This window comes from Urocampus carinirostris, chromosome 4 (assembly GCF_059441175.1).
Source record: "Urocampus carinirostris isolate Australia breed hairy pipefish chromosome 4, RoL_Ucar_1.0, whole genome shotgun sequence".
In the NCBI taxonomy this organism is placed as follows: domain Eukaryota; kingdom Metazoa; phylum Chordata; class Actinopteri; order Syngnathiformes; family Syngnathidae; genus Urocampus; species Urocampus carinirostris.
In genome coordinates, this window is record NC_142352.1 from 24,592,415 (window position 1) to 24,615,703 (window position 23,289).

Consider the following 23,289-nt stretch of genomic DNA (forward strand, 5'->3'; position numbering starts at 1 on the left):
TTCCTAACCTTGTATGCTTTCCTTAGTGCTGTTATGTTCCGTTATGCTTGAATGATATAATCAGTTACTGTTTCACCGCTTGTTTTGTGCAGTGTGGTCAATTCAGTGTAAAGACTTATCACTCTTGGCTTTCCTGAACTCACATTATAGCTTCGAAGGATATCGAAGGCTATTTGTCTATCATCTGACGTTTCTTGGATTACAAGTGATACACTTTTATAGTCCAGGAACTAATTGAGCCCAGTGTAAATCCCTGCATTTTTCTTTTCGTCTTCTCTCAATTGTTTATGTGATGCAATTAAAGTCAAGTCAAGTCATTTTTATTTGTATAGCCCTAAATCACGAAGAGTCTCAAAGGGCTTCACAGATTGTTACACTATATTACACAAACTATTTTCAACCGACAAGAGGAGTAGGTTATTCGTATGCAATGGAGTAGAAGTGAGTTTTAAGTTTAGATTTAAACATTTCCACTGAGGTTGCAGATCGGATCTCAGGGGGAAGAGCATTCCACAGCACCGGTGCCCGGATGGAGAACGCTCTCGAACCAGCAGAAGACTTCTTTGCTCTCGGGGTCATCAGAAGGCCAGCACTCTCAGATCGTAGGCTTCGGACCGGGACATAGTGGCAGATCAGATCTGAAAGATAAGAGGGAGCAAGTCCATGTATGATTTTGTACAATACTAAGAGAACTTTGAAGTCACATCTTTGGCTAACTGGGAGCCAATGCAGGTTAGCCAAAATCGGTGTTATGTGATCGTACTTTTTTGTCCTAGTTAAAAGCCTCGCTGCGGCATTTTGTACTAGCTGAAGAGACTTGATTCTGGACTTCGGGAGACCGGAGAGTAGTGCATTACAGTAATCGAGACGGGAGGTAACAAATGCATGAATTATTGTTTCCGCATCAGACTGAGACAGTATTGAACGGATTTTAGCAATGTTGCGAAGATGGAAGAAGGCAGTTCTAGTAATTTGCTTTACATGCATCTCAAAGGATAGATCAGGGTCAAATATGACACCTAAATTTTTAACTGAGTCACTCTGTGTGATGTGACATTTGTCAATGTTCACAGCAGTTTTTGAGAATAAGTCACGGCATTTAGAAGGACCAATGACTAACATTTCGGTCTTTTCAGAGTTAAGACGCAAGAAATTGAGTGACATCCACTCTTTTATCTCAGTGAGACAGGCCTCCAAATTTCCACAGTTTAGTATGGAAGATTCCTCCAACGGAAGATATAGTTGAGTGTCGTCTGCATAGCAGTGGAAGCTGATATTGTACTTGCGAATAATATCACCTAATGGAAGCATGTAAATGTTGAAAAGTAGGGGGCCGAGCACTGAACCCTGCGGAACACCGCAGGTAACATTAAAGGGCTCAGATGTCGTTTCACCATATTTAACACAGTGCGTCCTATCTGAGAGGTAGGATCTGAACCACGAGAGGACGGTTCCTGAGAGACCAATCCATTTTTCCAAAGTCAGTTCAGTACTTATAGTGTCTTTGAGATTCTGCAGTCGGAGATGGCCCATGAACTTGGCTTTCCATTGTTTAAACTTTTCTTCGGCCTTATCAAACGCAAGTCCTGCCCCTTCTCTCCTGTTGTGCCATGGTTTTAGCACTCTGGGCCCATAACCTCTTGACAATCGCCGGCTATGCGTGGACCGAAATTTTATGTCGGCTACAAAGTTACAGCACTTATGTCAGAAACCACCCAATTAACCAATCATGGGGTATGAGGGCTCTCACTCAATCACACACACACACACACAATCACACTCAGCTGGGAGAGCACCCATAGGCTAAACCTAGCTCAATAGAAGTAGCGTTACCTTGAAAACCTTGGAACTCGATATCTTATTTTGAACGAATCATTTAAATCACTTACCCCATGGTAAATATGTGTTCTTTTTTTGGTTTCAGTTTTGGAATGATACATGATGGTGAGGGTAATCCATGTCGCAAAACCGAAGGCAACATCATGTCGCCCACCCTGGCTGGTAATAACGGGGTCTTCTCTTGGTCCATCTGCAGCCGCCAGTATCTCAGCCGCTTTCTTGGGTAGAAATAGTTTTGATAACACCATTGGTTATAGGATTTTTTTTTTATTGGTTTGAACTGTAATTGTGACACAATGCAGGACAACTCAGGCATTGTGTCTAGTGGATGAGCCGAAGCAGATCGGTCAATACAAATATCCTGAGAAGCTTCCTGGTCAACTGTACGATGGTGACACGCAGTGCAAGTGGCAGTTTGGCTCCAAGGCCAAGTTGTGCAGCCTTGATTTTGTTAAGGTAAGGTCCTAAAATCTTTCGTGGTTGAACTTTTTTGGACTAGTAATTAAATCCTCTGAGAGAGTTGTACTTAGCAGATTTTACCAATTGTAACTTGTTAGTATTTCTGACCTTTATTGCACTGGTTTTATTCTTTTAAGAATGACCAAAGAACTAATCCTAAAGGAAAATCAGTGAAGGATTTATTAATTTTTCCCAAAATCTTATCGCTTATTATATATTCTTTGTCATGTTTCTACCTATTTTGGTTTAGTGGTACATTTGAGTCTTCTCTTGGTTAATAATTTTTAAGCAGCAGGATTCTGTTGAGTATCTGATCAAAATTGTTTAAACTAAGTGCATACTTACCTCTTCTTAGCCTTAAATGGACCTTAAGTTGCTCACTATCCTCAGTCGTTTATTTAATCTGTTCTTCTGCATTTTTAGTCTTTCAGTATGATTACAGCCTTAGCTTCTTCAATTCCTAAGAGACGTTGACTAAATCCCAAAACTTCAGAGGGGCCTCAACTTTAACACTGAATTTGTTCTAGGTTGCAGGTCGAGGTCTGATTTAGTAAGAGTCTGAAGTTTTTTTTACCACAATTATTTCAATAATCTGCTCTGGCCCATATAAAAAGTCCACTTTTTTCAGTAAAGCATGCATCAAATGAGAAATTTCATACCAAACAAGTGGTTCTGCATAATACTGATATACAAATGCATTTAAATGGTGTATACTGTATATGATATGGTAATATTTAAATACAAACACATTTTGGTACAAATAAAACACATTTGTGGTGGTATCTTGTTTCCTCCTTTATAATGCACTTATTGGCTCACATTTTCTCCACCAAAATACCTCTAATCTCAATTAAATACATGCCAAGGACAAATTATTCAGCCTTTATGTACTATGCGAACTTGAACACATATTTATGCCCCGAACTAGCCCCATTTCCATGTCTGGTCATAGGACTTCCTTTGCGTGAGGTCCGTAAACTTGACCGCCCTGTCATTATCCTGGAATCTTACAATGCTGGCATCTTGTTTCATTCTGCTCTCTGTCGTATTTCAGAATGATAACAATTAATTTTCCGTTTACCTTGAGGCACGTTAACAGCTCTGTCAGTTCTATGATCATTTCTCACTGCAGCTTTGTTTGTGCGTCTTCTCAACTCTTCCTTACACCAAAAAAACGTATAAGTGGAAGAATATTTATATTCTTATGGATATCTTAAACTTTTCAAACCAGCCTTGACTGTCTTTAAAAGTAAATGCTCTTTTATCACCTTTAATTTTCCCCTTGCTGTCCATATTCAGATTTCAGATGATCATACATAGTGTCGAGATCTACAAGGCTACCGAACATTTTTTGCCAGTTAAGCGGGCCGTTCGAAAGATAACATTTATTCGAAATCTAAGGCAATTTTTTTTTTCAGAAATGTTGGTCAATGGTGAAATGAGTCGAAGGGCCAGGGCTCCTTAGAAAGCTATGGCACCACTCCGTATGTTTTTTTTTTTTTAGGTCTGTAGCCTACCAAAATTATAGTCCAACCCCATCTAGTCCCTGAGACAAACCTAAAGACCAAAACCTTTCGAACTATACATTTATCTTTTCCCACACTCATTTCACTTTGCTTTGCATGGAAAACAACATCAAAGGATGAACCCCTGCTTTCATAGCCTGGAACTATCCCACAAGTCGCTAAGACTATTAAGAACCTCAAGTACTGAGCCCTCTGTCATACAGGATCCGAGTATTGTGGTGTTTACAATGTAAGTGATGTCTTGGTAAATACTCACTTTATTAATTGCTGTGATCTTTGCCAAATTGCCTCGGACCTGCTGTGTCCTACTCCTGGTTTGAATCCCATCAAAGAACTGAGCTTTAATTTGCCAATTGGACCCTGTGGGTGAGGTGGAGTCTTTATTTTGGATGTTATTCACATGGAAATGATGCTTGGCCTCTAACCGCTGGGAAATAAACTCCGACAAAAAAGTGTAGCTGGCGGATTAGCACCGGTAATTTGTAATGGCTATTCAAGGCACTTAAAAAGGTGTTTTCGTGTTTCTGAACTGTTTAAAGGACTACGCTGTAACCCACACCTTTAAAACCACAGTCAATCAATTTGTTGTATGCCAATTACTTATAATATTTAAAAATGTTTGGATACATATTGAATTAAAAATGACCCTGTTTATTAAAATTTCAAATTCTCAACAGCAAATATTTTTAATTTAAATTGTCTGGACTGTTTTTGTGTTTAATCCACTTAAAACATTTTGCTAAAATTGGATAGCCTCAATTGGTTAAATGTAACATATATACCAGCCCAGGAAAAAATAAAATAAAAAAAATAAATAAATATATATATGGAGGTTGTCAGCAGCATCAAGTTCCCAGGGGTGCACATCACAAACAAACTCACCTGGTCCGTGAACACTGCATCACTGGTTAAGAGGGCACAGCGGCGCCTGTACTTCCTGCGGAGGATGAGGAGAGCCCACCTGCCCCCACCCTCCCTCATCACATTCTACAGGGGCACCATAGAGAGTATCCTGACCAGCTGTATCTCTGTGTGGTGTGGAGGCTGCAGCGCTTCCGACTGGGGTAGTGTGAGGAGGGTGACGAGGACAGCAGAGAAAATCATCGGGACTTCTCTCCCCTCCATTCAGGACATTGGCCAGAAGCGCTGCCTATCCCAAGCTAAGAACATTATCAGGGACCCCTCTCACCCCCATCATGGACTTTTCACTCTGCTAGCCTCTTGGAAGAGGTACTGCAGTGTGCGGTGCAGGACCACCAGGTTCCACAATAGTCTTGTCCCCCTGGCCATTAGACTGTTAAATGGTCAATCAAACATATAGTAAATCTAAACTGTTGCTAATCTGTACATCTGTTGGTTTTGTTTGACTTTTTGCACTACTGGCAGTTCTTTATAGCTAGCCACTCCTTGCACATCTGTTTATCTGCACTATTGTACTTACAGTGTTATTGTTACAGTGTTATTGTTACTGTTTACCTGACTTGTTTACCTGACTGCCCATTTTGCACATCTGGTTAGCTGCTCCTCTTGCACTATTTGCGCTACTGTAAAATACCATACATAGCCATAATTATTTAGTATATTATTAGTACTCAATACTCCAACTCAATACAACATTTTATTTATATCTGTACATTCAAGGAAACTGTGCGGGTCAGATGTATCGACATTTCGTTCTGTATACACGTGTACTAGAATGACAATAAAGTAGATCTGAATCTGAATCTGAATCTGAATATATATATATATATATATATATATATATATATATATATATATATATATATATATATATATATATATATATATATAAGCGCAGCACTGCGGCACAGTTCTGAGGTCATGGGTTCAACTAGAACTACCGACCTTCCTGTGCGGAGTTTGCATGTTCTCCCCGTGCTTGTGTGCGTTTCTTCTGGGCACTCCGGTTTCCTCCCACATTCCAAAAACATGCATGTCAGGTTAATTGGCCGGTCAAAATTGTCCCTAGGTGTGAATGAGCGAGCGAATTGTCTGTCCCTGTGTGCCCTGCGACTGGCTGGCAACCGGTACAGGGTGTCCCCTGCCCACTGTCCGAAGATAGCTGGGATGGGCTCCAGCACCCCCGCGACCCTACTGAGGTTTTAATGAACACAATTAACCTATATCATTTTACTAAATCATTGTAAATGTTGTCCTATTTATTACATGTAAAATGTATATAATAACAAAGCAGGTCTTTCAATATTTGGTATGACACACTAATTATAGATTGAATTAAAAAAAAAAACTTAGATATATAGGCTTGTTTCTTTGCTTCATACTAAGAAGGTTGAAAACGGGTTGTAATTTCACAAGAAAGCCAAATCTAGGGGATGTTTTTTTTCAGATTTCTATGGCACATGAGCCAAACCAATACCTGTACTATGAGTATTTTTACTTTGTTAAATTGAAATGGTGTTCTGTTATGGAATGTAATCTTGACAGTAAGCATGGTGTTGGCTTGCTGTGCCGGTGGGCTGCAAAAATTGTTGTATGTATTGCCAAGCTATTATGTGCTGCGTGCCAGACATTGAACTTTTAAAACGGATTAAACGAGAAAAATGAGTATCGACTGGAAAAAATTAGCATCTGATGGCTGTGGTTGTAAGTACAGGGAGATATGGGTTGAAAAAGTTGTATAAAGTCTATAAAGAGATTTTAATAGAATTGTTTTGTTTCGTTCAATGAATTGGTTCATAATATAAATCAGTGATTAATCGAATTAGTAATTACATTATGTTAAAAAATCTTTTGAGTTGACTTCTGCAATAAAAAAACAAGATCGCCCAAAAAATCTTGCAAAATAGAAAGATGAATTAGGAATGGACTAATTTACTGTCTGATAAACCTGACCTACTGTTAGGCCAAACTATTTAACACTAAACGTTAGACCAAAACAAGGTTCTTTTTGTTTGAGCCGTTTTAAGAGAGCATGCTTAAAAACCATAACACAGGCTTAAAACCCCAATCTGAAACCAATACCTAGCCCAGAAACCCAATTCAATTCAAGCCAGGCTTCCAGTTTTATCCCTCGTTCTCCGGTGTAGCCGGGCTGGCCGCCAGCCTGGCTCCCGATGCGAGGCTCTCCCTCTGTGCTCACTCACTCGCTCGGTTTCTGTATTGTTGGGTCAGATGACACACATAATTAGGGGCTGTTTCATTAAAGAAGCGCACTGATTAGGTTTGACGTACAGTCTTTTTTTAGGGAGGCTCATTGTCGGGCTTATGGTGCGCCCCTGCAACTTAAGCTCTGCAGTGAGGCTCCCTTTGACGCTGGTAGGGAGCAGCTGATGCTCGCCCGGCGGCGCTGCCAAGTCATCAAGTACAAATACTTTGTTTCATACTGTGGTTTTTCTTTTCTTCTAATTTGTATACTTATTTTTTGATCCTATCATTTGTGAAAACAAGATAACCGGTGCAACAAGAGACAAGAACATTTGTCATGCCCAGGGGAAAAAAACAAACAAAAAAATCTACAATTTGTGTTTTAGGACATCTGCAAGTCTCTATGGTGCCACCGTACTGGCCAACGCTGCGAAACCAAATTCATGCCTGCTGCAGAGGGTACAACCTGTGGCCCGGATATGGTGAGTGTCTTCGCAACATATTTTTTAAAAATCGGTATTTGAAAGATGCAAAATTACATTTTATTCCAAAAAAGTAATACTTTGTACATTAATTGCCAAAATACATATTATTCCATTGGCATAAACATGTCCTTCTTTTAAGTGCAATTGTTATTAATTTTTAAATATGTTTTAAACTTATTTCCCAGGTAAAATGAGAAAAAGAATCCTTACAATGTTAATATTTATGTCTAGATTTTATGTAATATTTTTTTTATTTCACTATCTAATGCTGATTTTTTTTAGTTTTTCCCTGCCCGCATGCTGGTTTTAGATAAAGGAATTGTATAACTGTAACTTGTGTAGTCCTTTGAGACTTTTTGTGATTAAAGGCAATACAAATAAATGTGACTTGATTTGTTCATATCCCAAAAAAATCTGTAGGACATAGGAAAATCATACTTTCATTGTGTGGATATGTTTTCTCATTTATACTTACTTACATTTAATAATTTTATAATATGTTATTATGTTCCTTGATAAAACAAGTTTACATTTCCTATAATACTTAATATTATTTGAGTCTTTTTCAAGTAAAACATTTATACAACAATAGTTATTTACGATAATACAAAAAAGAAACACAAAATCTGCTTTCTGGCACATGAGATAATTCATTTTGATAAGTGTTTTATTATTTTTCCAAAGGTATGCTTTAAAAAATAGTAAAATAATGAGAATAATCCTCCAGATTTCCCCAATAATATTCAAAAATATAGTAAAATAAATAGAAATAATTATAATGACTTCAAATAGAATAAAATAAACAAAACATAGAATATTACTAATCATTTGATAACCTCAATTTACAAAGAAAGTTTCTATTTCGTCACTGTCAAATGAAAAAAAAAACGTTTTTCTTAATTTTTTCATTGTTTTTGCATTCACAAAATATTTACTTTTGATTTCTTTCACATGGCAATTCTAATCACTTGGTTTTATTTTGCTTTGTCTTCCTTTAGTGGTGTTGGCGAGGTCAGTGTGTAAAATATGGGGAGCACGGCCCAAAGGCGGTCCACGGCCAGTGGTCACCCTGGTCCCACTGGTCGGAATGTTCCAGAACCTGCGGGGGCGGGGTTATGTACCGGGAGCGTTCCTGCACTAGTCCACGGTAAACACAGAAACACATATACTTGTTTTAGTATTTTATCTGAAACATCCCATTGATGTGACACATGCCTTTGCCCCTTACTTTTACAAATTATTGTGTAGCCCATACCAAAATCCAATTCTTATATAAACTCTGATATCAATTCATAACGGTAAACGTCACTGGTCCCGATCATCTTTTTCTTCAATTTTCCACACCTAAATGCATCGTCTCCCAGGTAGCTGTCAGCACACCCACACAGTCAGCTGACAGTCCAGACAGCAAGACTGTTTCGCACCATGCTCCAGACAAGGGTGGGGCAAAACGTCTTAAATGAAGGCTTTTAGATGCCAAAAGCTGCGAATGTCCCGCATGGTTGCTCGTATTGCCTTGCATCCCACAGTGTCCGACGGCTCTTTGTGCATCTTCACATGAATACACAGTTTGCTCATTTCTAAGGACATCAGAGATTTCATGTTGTAATCTGTCAAACTGCACTGCCAAACTCCGCCCACCCTTAATGAAGAAAAACCCCAGGAAGAGACCGGAAATTTCGTTCGAACTCCGTTTTTTTGAACGAAAAGCGAAACAGGAATTTCTCGAAATTTTTGGTCTAGAACAATTTGTTCGAACTGAGAGGGGTTCGAAAACCGAGGTACCACTGTATATATATATATCTCTATATATATATATATATATATATATATATATATATATATATATATATATATATATATATATATATATATATATATATATAAAATCTACCTTCATCATATCCCTCAAGAGGGGTGACCGACAGCAAGACACACACATACAGTAACAAAGAAAATAAAAGGGAAATCAATAGCAAAAAAAACCCACACAAATTTTTTTTGGACCATGGCCAACCCAATTGCCCAAACACCCAAACAAGTTAGGCACCTCGACACCCAAGTTGGTCATGCTTTCGTCCCTCCAGATGAAATGGGACACCAGAAAGCAGCCATGTCACTCGGGTCAGGGTGACACAACACACTCTTTTGTTCAACAGCAGGGCCCGACAGCTTTCACTGGTTTACCCCTGCCGCATCATACGGGTGCCCAGCCCATCTTTAAGAACGCGTCCACAATCCCACTATCCTTTGACAACACCTCTCCACTCCTTTCTATCACCAACAAGAGCTCTAGCTTCCATTATATTTAGACCTCTTTCCTGCAGTGCACTCACAACACCATCCATCCACGTCAATCGCGGCCTTCCTCTTGGTCTCCTTCCGTTGACTTCTGCTCTGTAGATCCTCTATATATATATATATATATATATATATATCTCATCTCATCAGCCGTACCGCTTATCCTCATTAGGGTCGCGGGGGGGCTATATATATATATATATATATATATATATATATATATATATATATATATATATATATATATATATATATATATATATATATATATATTAACCAAAAAACAAAGCAAGAACAAACAGAATACAACTCAAAAGTAAGATATTAGCTCAACAAGATGGTGCATTTTTTCTCATTTACAGAATTTCCACTAGTTGCCCTCACCTTTTCCAAACACGCAAGGAGGTCAGTTTAAATATTTGGACCGTTCACTTGACTGGACTCATCAGCGCTTACTTAACAGCCAGGAAGACTCTGGCGCAACCGGCCCGTTTCTAATCCCTCTCGCCGGGGGATCAAAGATGTTTTCTGCTCATATGATACACATTACTCATACGCCACATTCGGCAGAGCAAGAAGGGTCCATCGAGGAGGCCCTTCACGAGCGGGTTAGTTGTCTGGTTCGTTTAGCTTTCTGAGGGCAAAGGCTTTTTTTTTGCAGTTGCTGAGTTAGAAGGTCAGTGGGACACAGAGAGGGAAAGGTGGCAGTTAAAAAATGCTATGGATTTTCATCACATTCCAAAATGCTTTCAAGTAGTGACCTGCAGTGAGGTTCATGTCTGGTGAGGCAGAGTCAGATGTCCATATTTAAGTGTGCAATTTATAGGCTAAGAACCACAGGACAACACACTTTTTTGACTCAGACATACCTTGATGTTTTAAACTTATTTTATAAAAACTGCACACTGGGGTTGTGTTTATTGGCATATAATGTGAAAGACACAAGAGTTAATCTTGTATGTCTAATCTTTAAATGAACCCCCTATAAATCGTATTCATCATCTGATTGGAAACACTTGTTGGTATTTAACTGTATAAAATCTGTATAAAATCCTTTAACGTGTTTTGTTTAAAAAACAGCATTTTCTCCATAACCATATAAAAACTGTAGCATGGAAAAATAACTTTACCTTTGCTTATAAATGAAGTCCATGCACTGCTCCTTTTGAATAAAAGCATCTATGTCTTGCTTGTAAAAGTATCATATTATCTGCACTACAAGAAGTACCCACCAAAAAAAGCGTTTTGTGATATATTTTTCATATATGGTTTACTGGAGTATATGGTGAACGGAATTAAAACTACTGTAAAAGCTGGGCTTACATAAAAAAAAGATGCATACATTTACTCAACTCAACTTTATTTTAAAAGCCCTTTAAAAAGGCCACAGATGAAGACAAAGTGCTGCACACAAATAAAAAATACTTGACAAAAAAACCTTTAAATAAACTATACAATAATGAAAACACTTCAACATTATTTACAAATGATACAAATAGTAAAATTACAAAGTATCACACTCGGTCAAAAGCCAAGTAATAAAGTGGTTTTCAAGAATATTCAAAAAATAAACAGTAAGTAAACCTGTCTAATGTGCAAGGGCAACTTGTTCGAAACTTTAGAAGCAGCAACAGAAAAGGCTCTCTCTCCCTCTGAGCTTGACAGTGAAGTAGCTCACTGAGGTAAGGAGGGGCAAGGCCATTTAACAATTTAAAAATGAAGAAATGAATCTTAAAATGAACCCTGAAATGCACAGGCACCCCGTGAAGGGAAGCCAGAACAGGCGTAATGTGCTCCTTCTTATGTGTACCAGATAAAAGATGAGGAACAGCAATTTAGACCCGCTGTAGGCAAGAAATTGAGCATTGGCTGATTCAATAAAACCAAACATTGCAGTAGTACAGCCAAAATGTGATGAAGGTTTGAATCACAATCTCATAATGCTCACGTGTGAGAAAAGGCTACACTTTTGCTGACCACCTTAGATGGAAGAAGTTTGACTTAACTACTGATCTTAATTATCGATCAAGTACCGTTTCCCTCTTAACACCCTGGTTAAAAACAGTTGACTTCACATATAGTGCCAAAAAGCCCAAGCCATTAGGCGGAAGTACACTAGAGCCACAGGCACCAATGACAATCACCTTTGTTTTATTCTTATTATAGTTTAAGAAGCTTAGGCCATCAAGGCTTTAATGTGATCAATCCAGGAGAGTAGGTGTTTAATGGAAGGTGCATCCATCTTTTTTAAACACACATACAGTATATCTGTGCGACTGTTATCAGCATTACAATGAAGAGGCCATGCTAACCGAGAATGGAGCCCAGCAGGAGTAACAACAAAGAGAAGTGGAGTGGTCGTAGAAATCAGCCCTGTGGAACCCCAACATATAAAGGAGCAGGAGAACATTCAAAACTAGCACCCAGAGTCATGTCAGTTCGATAAGACCCAAACCAACATAAGGCGCTACCACAAATGACCGAAGGCGCTGCGGCCTGGATAATAAAATATTGTGGTCCACCTTAACGAAGGCAGTAGAGAGGTCCAGCAGGATTATTATCACAATATATTCTGATTCGATAGCCAGGAGGACACCTTTAAATAACATTTAGGAGTGCTGACTCTGTGCTCAATTGAAATGATGTATTTCATATGACATAAATTAACATCATGACTTCTGGTTTCACCACTAAAATGAATAAATCCTATACAGCTTCCTTTTTTAGTTGCTGTTAATTCAGACAATTACGTTACCCTTATATGGTCTCTGGAAAACTAAAAACCAAGTAAACAAATCCCGTTGGCTTGCTTATTATACAGATAAATTTCAAGCTAAGACATGTTAACAAGAATTCAAACAGGAGAACGTAACATTGTACAAAAAGTTACTATTGACAAAAGTAATAACAGTATATTTCATACTTACGGACCATTATTGAGCTGCAGTCAAAGCGCTGCACTTCTCTTTTGTTTGCTTTCACCAGCAAACAATTAACATGTTAACAACAAGAGGCCAATTGAAGACTATATGTTTCTCAAAAGTAGAACAGTTATTATAGGCAGTCTCATTTATTTGTAACCTTGCATTTCTTATTTCATTAATTGTATTTTTGGGTATATAAGGCGCACTGGATTGTAAGGCGTTCAGAAAATGACAGTCCTTCTTTTCATCAGTTTGACACCACGCACGTAGTTCTCCTATTACCCTTTCTGGAAGTGATAGAGATACAAGTGATTCCCAGCGCCTGTCCCCTTTTATTATTTGAAGGGTAATTCTGCCATTTTTAAAATCCACAACTTGTGTCGTTAGATGAGAAGGAACTTTAGCACTGAAAAAATATAAACATGTAATAGATTTTTCGTTTTATATTTCTATGATAACAGGTGAGGGACAGACTCACCGGCCTCATCTGGCCTTATGTTACTGGCTACCATGTTGAGTGTTTATTTTTTATAAATATTTAAAAATCATTTTTTATCAAACATGGCAGGGATATAAAATTGAATATTTGATGAAGCACATCTTTTTATTCCTTTCCTGCATACAATTGCAGAACTTAATTGGAATTGGCATTGAGCACACTGTAGTGTACATTGTTCACAATGAGATGAGTTGTGTCACTCCAACATAAGCATACAATTAAAGATACAAATAACATAAAAGAGAGTATTAGAATGAACAAGCAAGGATATTTACAAGGTAATTCTTCTAGACTCACTGAAGTTGTGAGTGCATGATAAAATCCTGCGATGAAAACAGTACAATGACATTTAGCAGCAACATTGCGCATAAATAATAACAAAGACAATCTGATTATAATTTTTTCATACGTAAACAAGATCATTTGTGTGCTTTTTTTAGGGCTGTAATGCTAATGGAGAAGAAACTGTCCTTGAGCCTGTTAGTATTGGTTTTAGGGGCCTGTGCCATCTGCTACGCTAACTCAAGCCAGCAGTGTCCTAAAATTAAACTAAGGTCTTCATTTTCTAAAGATTTGCATAAGCAAAACATGGTTCCTCTAAACTTTGGTAACAGACAAACATAAATGAAAAATGATAGCAGTTAATTCAGCTTTGGAATTTTGGAACCTCTGAATTACCTGAGGGCGGAACTGAAACCAGTCATGTCACATAGACAATTTCAAGAAATCCTTTAAGTTCTAAATTATTGTGCATCCATTCTTTGGGGCGATAGGCTTTTGTTTACAATATCCATTTCCTGAGAATGCTCAGGAAAAACAACCTGGGACAGGTACTGGCACACAGCATCACTGTATGGTATGCTAGTTGTACGGTTACAGGCAGAACTGTCAAGAACCAGAACAGATACAGGACCCAATCGCGTGACGTTCTCACACAAGCCTTTTATTTTACGGGAAATGGGGAGTCATGCACGTTAGGAAGCCGGTCTGGCGTTAAAGAACAGGAAGCCAGCGACCGACGAGACCGATATCGGACAGATGGGGTCGATAGCGGATAGGAGGGGACAGACAGGATTGACAACAAGTCAGGAAATTGATAACTAACATGAGAAAATAGATGGGAACGAAAACTGGAGAAAAAAACAAACAGGACCAAAAACAGACGGAAACAAAACTGGAACCCGAAATTAAACAGTACAAAAATAAACAGGAACAATACCGGACTGGAAATATCACAGGAAAACTGAACCGACTCAGAACCCACGTCTTGTGGGGCAGAAGTTCGTTTGACGGGCTGACCCTGAAGCAAGAGAGCGCTGAGCTTTTTATAAACAGAAAGTCAATCTATCAACCAGGCGTAGCTGGCACAACACAGGCGGGGCACCATGGCAACCGTGAGACACATGGGCGGAGCCAATTGGGCACGACGCCAACCGTGATACACACGGGCGCGGCCAATCGGGCGCCATGGCAACCATGACAAGAACAACCTTGCAAAGTCATCAATACAGTCGATAAATTCATTGCTCTCGGCCCAGTCTTCAAGGCTACCGCATTAGGGCCAACAACATTCTGAAGGACTCCCCTCACTCTGGCCACTACTTCTTTGACCTGCTGTCCCCTGGTAGAAACTACAGGGCCCTATAAACAAGGACTAAGATGCTGTTTTCTGAGACAATTTCTTCCTAAAGGCCATTACCACCCTAAACAAGCACACAAAACCTTCAAAAAAATGAGTTTTCATATCTTATTTTTCAATTTGTTATGGAAATATATTGCCATATTTAAACGTCATTCCACTACTTTTATCACACTTTTGTTCAGATTCACTGACAACTTAGGCTAGACTCCTAGCACTATCTTGTAAACATTATTTTTTATTTCATTTTTCTCATTTAAGACTTTATTCCATTTTTATCCTGGAGTTCCATGTCTAATCTTAGGGTTATTAATGTTCAATAACTTTTTATCAATGATAATAGAGACTAGTATAATTCAAATTATAAAACACTTGGAATGAAAAACGGGCAGCACGGCAACGCAGTGGTTAGTCCGTGTACGGCACAGTTCTGAGGTCATAAGATCAAACCTTCCTGTGTGGAGTTTACATGTTCTCTCCGTGCTTGCGTGGGTTTCCTCCGGGGACTCCGGTTTCCTCCTACATTCCAAAAACATGCATGTCAGGTTAATTGGCCGGTCCAAATTGTCCCTAGGTGTAAATGAGCGAGTGAGTTGTCTGTCCCTGTGTGTCCTGCGCCTGGCTGGCAACTGGTTCAGGGTGTCCCCGGCCCACTGCCCGAAGCTAGCTGGGATGGGCTCCAGCACCCCCATGACCCTATTAAGGATAAGCGGTGCAGATAAAGAATGAATGAATGAATGAATGAATAGAATGAAAAACGATTCCTCTCAATTATTTTCAATCGAGGAAGCAGTGCTTCCGACCTCATAGATCTTGTGCTATGCTAGTGTAGTCAAAACCCCTGGTAAGTCACTTATGTTATATGTTCTCAAGGCAATACAGTAAATTAACCAGAATCTATTTGCTTTGTGCTAATATAATTAACATTATGTGAGAGTCAGGAAAAGTACATTAAAACTAGAATATCTGTGCGGCATTAGAGCATCACCAGTATTAAGACGTGAAACTAATATCAGGTGGCATTTCCCTTTTTCCAGGGTTATTCACCTCTAGAGTGACAAACATGCTTGCTTGTAAAATACTGTGATCCTGGCCAAACTTGTGGTCTGAGAGTGTAGAATGGATTTCTCGAAAAGATGATGATGAGTCAGCAAAATCAGCTTTTTCAGGTAGTTTTCACATTCGGGGTAACCTACCTGATTACCTACAAAATACGGTGTTGATGTTCAATGTCGTTCTGGCCTGGGAGAGTGGAATGCTTTTCTTGGGATAGAAAATTACTTTTAGGGATTTTTTTTCGCATATCCAATAGTTCAACCCCTCTAACTCTCTGACATTGTTTTGAAACTGATTGTCCTTCTGGTCTGGAATAGGGGAATGTCTTTCTGGAAAAAGAAACTGCTGAGTCAGCAAAACCTTAAGTGCTGAGTCAGTTCTTTTGAGCAGTTTTAACCATTTTCACCTGTAGAGTGTCCTACCTGATTACTTGTAAAAGACTGTGATCCTGGACAAACTTTTCTGGTCTGGGAGAGAAGAATGTAAGCTTTTTTTAAGCAGTTTTCACATCTGGGGTAATCTACCTGACTGCCTGTTTAATATGGCATTGATTGTCAATGTGGTTCTGGCCCGTGAGAGTGGAATGTTTTTCTTGGGAAAAAAAGCTGCCGAGTCAGAAAAAAACGCGGAGTCAGCTTTTTTGGCTGTTTTCATATCTTGGAGAACCTCCTCGACAGCCTGTATAAATTGTTTTGATATTCAATGTCATTCTGTACTGGGAAAGTGGAATGTCTTTCAAGGAAAAATGCTTTGTCAACAAAACCAAAAGTGCTGAGTCATCTTTTTTGGCACTTTTCACATGTATGGTAACCTACCGAACGGACTGAAAGATGGTGATCATACCTAGACTCATTCCCCCTTTCTTGGATGGACAGACACACAAACAAGTGTTTATTTATAGTTCCAAAATGAAAACATCACCACCCTCGCTTTACTCACAGGTGATAACTAGCATAAAGTCTACATTAGTATCCCTATTTTTGGTCTGGGGTTGCTAATGCTAAAATAAGTTCTAACGATAAAGCTGTGGGATTTTTGTGACACTGCACAATAGGCAAAGAAAAGAAAAGTTAAAAACAAAATTGTGATGGACGCCAGGGATTTTGATTCTATTTCAACTCAGGAAGGGTCTTTGAACTTTAAGACCTTTGCACTTTTTGGGCCGACGTTATCTTCTTGTGGGCCTCCCCAGATGAAAGCCCTTGCAGTAGCTGCCTCTCAAAGGCGGAAAATGAATCTTCTTGCTTTACCCTTATGTCTTCCACCTGCCTCTTCGCTTTACCGCTCACCCGGACCCCCCTTTGGACCACCTGCCAGATCAAACGCGCTCTACCCTAATCCTTGCCAACAAGGCTGGACGATTAGGGTCACAATCTTGACCTGATTTTGACGCTGCAACATTTTGTCACACACTCCGCCTCAAATGGAATGTAAAGCCCGAGTTGCTCTCGGTTTAGACTAGTGTGTGCAAAACCTCAAACTCTTCAAAATGGGTCATTGACGTTTATGACTGTCATTGGCAATGAATGAGTTAATTGACACTGTTTCTATAATCTTTCATCTTTCAGTGCCGACCATTTCCAAGTGGTTAACAGAGGGTGCAGTTATGCTTTAGGCCAAATTTCAGCATTTTATGCCAGTTTAGGGGCATTTAAGCAAGTAAACAGCTTTAGACTTCCATGGAAATACTTAACCCCACAATGTAAAAGAAAGATGAATAAAAATTATACTTATTATCTTTAACACATGTTTATGTATTAGACAATTCTTGAATGGTGCGAGATTTGAGGTGTCCTTAAAAAGTTTAAAATTAAATATTTAGTATGTGTTAACAATGCCCATCTGAGTTCAAAGAGTCTTTATATTTTTTTTTCCAATGGGCCTATCTGATTTTATCTTACTTTTCCCTCTGTGTTAAATAATTTTAATAATTGTATTATATTTGAAAATATTTGAATGTATCTGGAAACAAATACTCCCAAAATCAGCAAATTTAATTATAATAATTCTGCACTTAAAATACATACATACATATACACCAAACTCGGTTTTGCTACCAGAGTTTTTTTTAAATACGCACACTTGTATGCTTGTCTGTGTGGCGTTGTGCCCAAAAATGCCCCCCAGCAGGAAAAGACCTCCCTCGTGCAAGTGTTACTAAAACGTCTTCATATCTTACTTTTGTAAACAATGTAAGAGAACAGTAGAGCAAAGAGCATTTACACCTTGAAGGCACCTGCGCCCGATCGTGTAATGCGCCCTGTGTGATGTCAAATACAGAAATAGAACCAGCTACGGAGACTACGCCTTTTAACACAGTGTGCCCTAAATATGATACTGAAATAATATAGTATAATATTTCAGGAATATTCAACTTATTTTGATACAATTATTATTAAAATAAAAAGTACTGTTATCTTCCCACCTCAAAAAGTTAAAAGGTGTCAGTTCAACGATTATCCATTTATCTTTAAAATCATAATAAACAATATTTAAAATAAAAATGAAAGTATTTAAGATAAGCACAATGTTCTTTTTTGTTAGTGATTGTAGTATTAAAACATAAATATAATGCAATGTGGATATTTTTCAGTATTGACAAAGATTTTTTAAAATTGTTTCCACTTGGCAGTAACATTTTGGTATTGTCTCTTTTGATGACGCACCATAGGTTCTCAATAGGGTTGGGGTCAAATGTGATGGTGACCACCCCTTGAGTTTTGGCTCAAGCAAAGGCCGGAGGGCTGCGTCAGTGTAAGGGGTGTCGAAGCGGAAGGGAGGCACAAAATAAAGAATCTGGCTCATGTCTTGTTTTGGAAGGTTCATCAACACTCAGGATATGCATCAAATTACGGGGAAATTCCAAACTATTTTAAAAAAAGGAGTACGGCGTGCAGATTCTCACCATAACCGATATAGAAAGATGAAGCCTGTGAATTAAATGCACGCAACTTGCTTCGAACTCCAATCCATCACTCCACTGTTAAACGAAATCCAGGATGATATTGCTTGGTTTCACACGCTCGCGTGTTTTCCCGATTCAACTGTCCTCCCGTGGGGTTTCTGTTTCTAGTCAGCATTCTTAAGTATCCTAGCCAAATGTAGCGGAATTGCATGAGATCAGCAGGATTCTTCCTGTTACGTACTAGCCATGTATTTTGTTTTGCCTTAAAAGCTAATTAAATTTCTTTCGCTAGGTGAATGTGCCGGAATACCGGTGTTTTAAGCCTACTAAATGGTATTAATCTTTCTCCATTAAATGGTGGTCAATGAAATAATGCTTTGGTCTGTTAGTCATCTTCAGTTGTTTAATTTGCCATCTGTTCTGTTGTAGTTCATAAAATAATCCTCCTTTTAAGACATAAATATACTCCGATAGTCACATTTTAGATCATTACAGTGGAATGGTTGATATTGAAAAACTATAACATGATTTTTATTTCAAGAAAAATATGAAAACTGTTTTATCACAAAGTGACTATTTTTATTTCATATTACGCGGAACAAACAAATTATGTCCTATAATTGAGTCAGATAAAAAAAAAAACTATCCGAATAATTATTGATATTCTTTTTTCCCCTTTTAAGTCCAACCCTAACCCTAACGATGTACACTACAGTGTGACAATAAGGACTATTCTATACTATCCTATGCTTTGTTATGCTATAAATCATAAATCCAAGATAAAAAAAAACACATTTTCTTCATAATTTTTTTATTTTGAGATAATCAACATTTTATCAATAAACCAGCACTGTTAGGTAAGCCTGGTTAGTGTATATTTCTAACCACAGACCTAAAGCTAATCTAGCCGCTTTGGCATCAATGTTAGCTTCCAATACTAGCAACTATGCTAGCAGCATTAGCCGCTAATGCTAGCAGACAGGTAATTTGGCGCTTGCGTCACATATGTATGTATAAATATATATATATATATATATATATATATATATATATATATATATATATATATATATATATATATATATATATATATATATATATACATATATATATATATATATATATTTACAGAAGTTAATTCAAATTAATGCAATAATAGTAATAATGATAATAATATCATATCAACATTTTCTGCCCTGGGAGAATGGTTCCTTTAGTAGTTTTTAATCTTATTTACTAATTGCTAAAAACATGCTGTGATTACATCCCTGAAAATCAAACATTGATCTGTACTGTGAAAAAAAGCGCTGCTAGAGTGATGCTTGTCAATAAGGCCCAGATACTAAAATGAGGGTCAAAATCCCCCATTCTCCTTCCGCCACCCGGGTTGGGTCAGTCTGGGTTTTAGGCCCGATCTTACGTCTTCTGGTCACTGATAGCAGCTTAATTGGCTATGCTAAACACTAAAATCGTGCTTTTGCACCAAACAATTATTTATTTAGCATTTTTTCAAAACTTGAGTTGGGGTTCTGACTAAATAAGGCCTCCCTCTTTGACCAAGGCATACAACTGACTATTAGCAATACAATGGTTTTGACTGTTTAACGCATTTGAAATACATTTTGATAATTTTCCTCATGTCTTCCAGGCCACAACACAATGGCAAATTCTGTTACGGACCCAGCCGCCATAACCAACTGTGCAACACCCGCCAGTGTCCACAAAACAGCGTGGACTTCCGGGCGCAGCAGTGTGCAGAACACAACAGCAAACCCTTCAGGGGTTGGTACTACAAGTGGAAGCCGTACACCAAAGTCGACGGTAGGGACTGCACCCCAAAAAGTCTGGTTAGAAAAATGTAATAAAATAACATTTGAGTTTTTGCTTTAATAGGATAGATTGTTTCGAACAGATTCTATTTCAATTTTTTTTGCATTATTGTTATATTAATTATTGACCAGGCCGGTGGCCTTGGGGTAGTGCGCCTTGGCTGAGTCATACCTAACACTTACAGCATTGCCTCCCTAATGGGGCTTGCTATTAAGGTTTGTAATTGGGGGACTTGGTCACGTAATGACTCCGAATGACAAGTGTTGCTATAAATCGGTTGGGTACCGTATGCAATTGGATGTGTATTTAGAACAGATTTTTGTTTTGAATTCCTACTTCATGTGCGGGTTGTTTTTTTTTAGATTTCTTATTTTATATAAAATTAAAAAATATAATGTGTAAAATATATTTGTTTAACATTGAAGATAAAAAACAAATAAGGTATGTAAAAAAATCCTACGAAATAATTTTTAGTTTTATATTTCTTGATCAAAAAATACTTAAGATATTAGTTAACGAGAAAAAAAAAACATTGACAATAAATTAAAATATATAAAATATGTTTTATTAGTTAAAATAGACAAATATGGGTTAAAAAAACATTGTGCTTCAATGTCTCTTGTCACTGATAAAATTTCAAACAATTTTTTGTGCAGAAAAAAAAATAAGCCCATGTCTGCAAGCCCAGCCCAGCAGAGTGCACTCAATACCGTCACGGTTGGCCCTTCCAGTGTTAAGCACTTTCTTAATTAGTTCCCAGTAATTGAATCCTTGGGAATATTTTCTACATAAAGCACAAGGGCTGCCATCCGATTGGCCGGCACGTCTCTTATCCGACACACAAAGAGCCGCGTATTGCTGCAGATGAGCTTTGTCTGCTCTTAATTCACTTGATCTTCTGTATCCCAGTCCCAAATCCATTTAATGAGATATTTGTTCTCCTACCCCATGCTTAAGGCTTCTTTCACTGCTTCTATGGCCGCCAAAATGTTTAAGGAGCACTCTGTGTAATATGCATTGAAGGCAGTGGTGGGAATGGAGGGTGAAGTGATTACAGTGAGGATGTGCTGCAAAATGACAAGTTGAGTTCCCAGCCTACACAGTATAAAATGATCAGTAACTACTTTAATCCTTCGTTTATTGCAATTAATGGGGACTGAAACCCTCCTCAGCGATATGCAAAAGTCCTTGAAGAAGCCACCCCCATTTTTAAAATACTATATGCCGGCACTGCTCACAGCAATAGTCGACCAGAGATAATGGTTCGCGGCCAGATTAGCGTTGTTCATTTTGGGCGGAAAGAACATAAAGATAGAGCTACTACGTATGACAAAAAAATGCTATCAGCAATAATGGACTGGAGATAATCGATGATAGCGAAAACAATGCAGCTCATTAGACGTGCCACAATGGCAGACTTCAGCGACCCAAAATGCCCCCCCCCCCAAAAAATAAATAAATAAATAACTCACAATGTCAGCCTCTGCTCTATGGGGATAATAGTTTGCGGCCACAACCTTGCTCTTCACTTTAAGTGGTCTGAAATGGCACGCCTTTTACCAGTCCTCACTCACAGCAAAAGGAGATTAGGGATAATAAACTGTGACTGCACAAGTGCAGTTCATTTTAGGTGAAAGAATGGAAAAAAGAGCCATCACACGCAACACTAATTTGCTTTCTTAACACCTGCGCTCACTATTAGTCGACTGGAAAAAATGGATAGCAGCCACAAAAGTTTATTTCAATTTAAGCCTGGTAAGAACGGCACGCCCCTGACAAAATGTGTTTTTGTCAGAACCAGCTGGCTCTGTTTTACTGTTATTTCTACTATAAATGAACTGCACCTGTGCAGCCACAACCCACTATCCCAACCCCATTATCCCTCCTTGACTTTTGCTTCGTGTGGGCGCCGATAGACCAAATTCGTGCCATGCGTGGTGACTCTTTTTTTTTGTTCTTTCTGCCTAGATTAAACAGCACCCATGTGGCCGTGATCTTTTATCCCCGGTCAACTATTGCTGTGAAAAGGGGAAAAGAGAGGGTATAGGAAAAATCGGGGATGGTGGGCTATTTTGTGGGTTTTGGATATCACACATGGTTCTGGTCCCTGCTAATTAGGGATACAGTATATCTTTTTTTTCGATTTTGTATCCACTTTCTTTGTGTTGTGACAGCTCTTCAAAATGATGTTTTCAGCATACCTAGTAACAAGTTATTCAAAACTGATTATGATGAGTAACTATTTGACTATAATGTCAAGTGTTTATTTTTGGTGAGAACTTGTGAATGCGAGGCAGCTACTTGCAACACTTGCAGACACTGTGAAGACATTCATAGGGTGGGTCTTTAGTGGGGGGGTCGGTGAAGGATAGCGATCCCTTTGGACGGTGTCCCGGTTCTGTTTAAGCTCTTGATGAATGGAAGCTTACGCAGGGAGGAAGATTGGAGAAACTTGGGCCAAGTCACCTTCGCCGTCGTTTGCATAGACTTGTCCGAGATCCCAGCCAAGAAAGAAAATCCCCTGGGAGACTTTGTCGGTGGTTTTTGCCAAATTGAATTTTGAAGCTGCTGTAACATCTGTTAGCTCATTTTGAAAACAACCAGCACTGCTTACGAAGCACTTTCTGAGTTTCAAAATCGTGTCAAACTAGACTCTCGGGTTATTTAACGATCGATCAGATAAGTAAATCAGTAAATAGT

At 38.5% G+C, this 23,289-nt stretch overlaps 1 protein-coding gene across 3 annotated transcripts in view; it reads left to right on the forward strand.

Annotated features, from left to right (window-relative positions):
- The window catches only part of adamts18 (ADAM metallopeptidase with thrombospondin type 1 motif, 18), a 94,389-nt gene that overhangs the window by 33,235 nt on the left and 37,865 nt on the right, over positions 1 to 23,289 (forward strand). For all 3 annotated transcript variants that reach the window (XM_088333948.1, XM_088333949.1, XM_088333950.1), the window contains 5 exons: positions 1,925 to 2,062; positions 2,142 to 2,295; positions 7,337 to 7,432; positions 8,434 to 8,582; positions 20,408 to 20,580. In XM_088333948.1, coding sequence (XP_088190074.1) covers positions 1,925 to 2,062; positions 2,142 to 2,295; positions 7,337 to 7,432; positions 8,434 to 8,582; positions 20,408 to 20,580 — 710 coding nt within the window. The remainder of the gene's footprint in view (positions 1 to 1,924; positions 2,063 to 2,141; positions 2,296 to 7,336; positions 7,433 to 8,433; positions 8,583 to 20,407; positions 20,581 to 23,289) is intronic.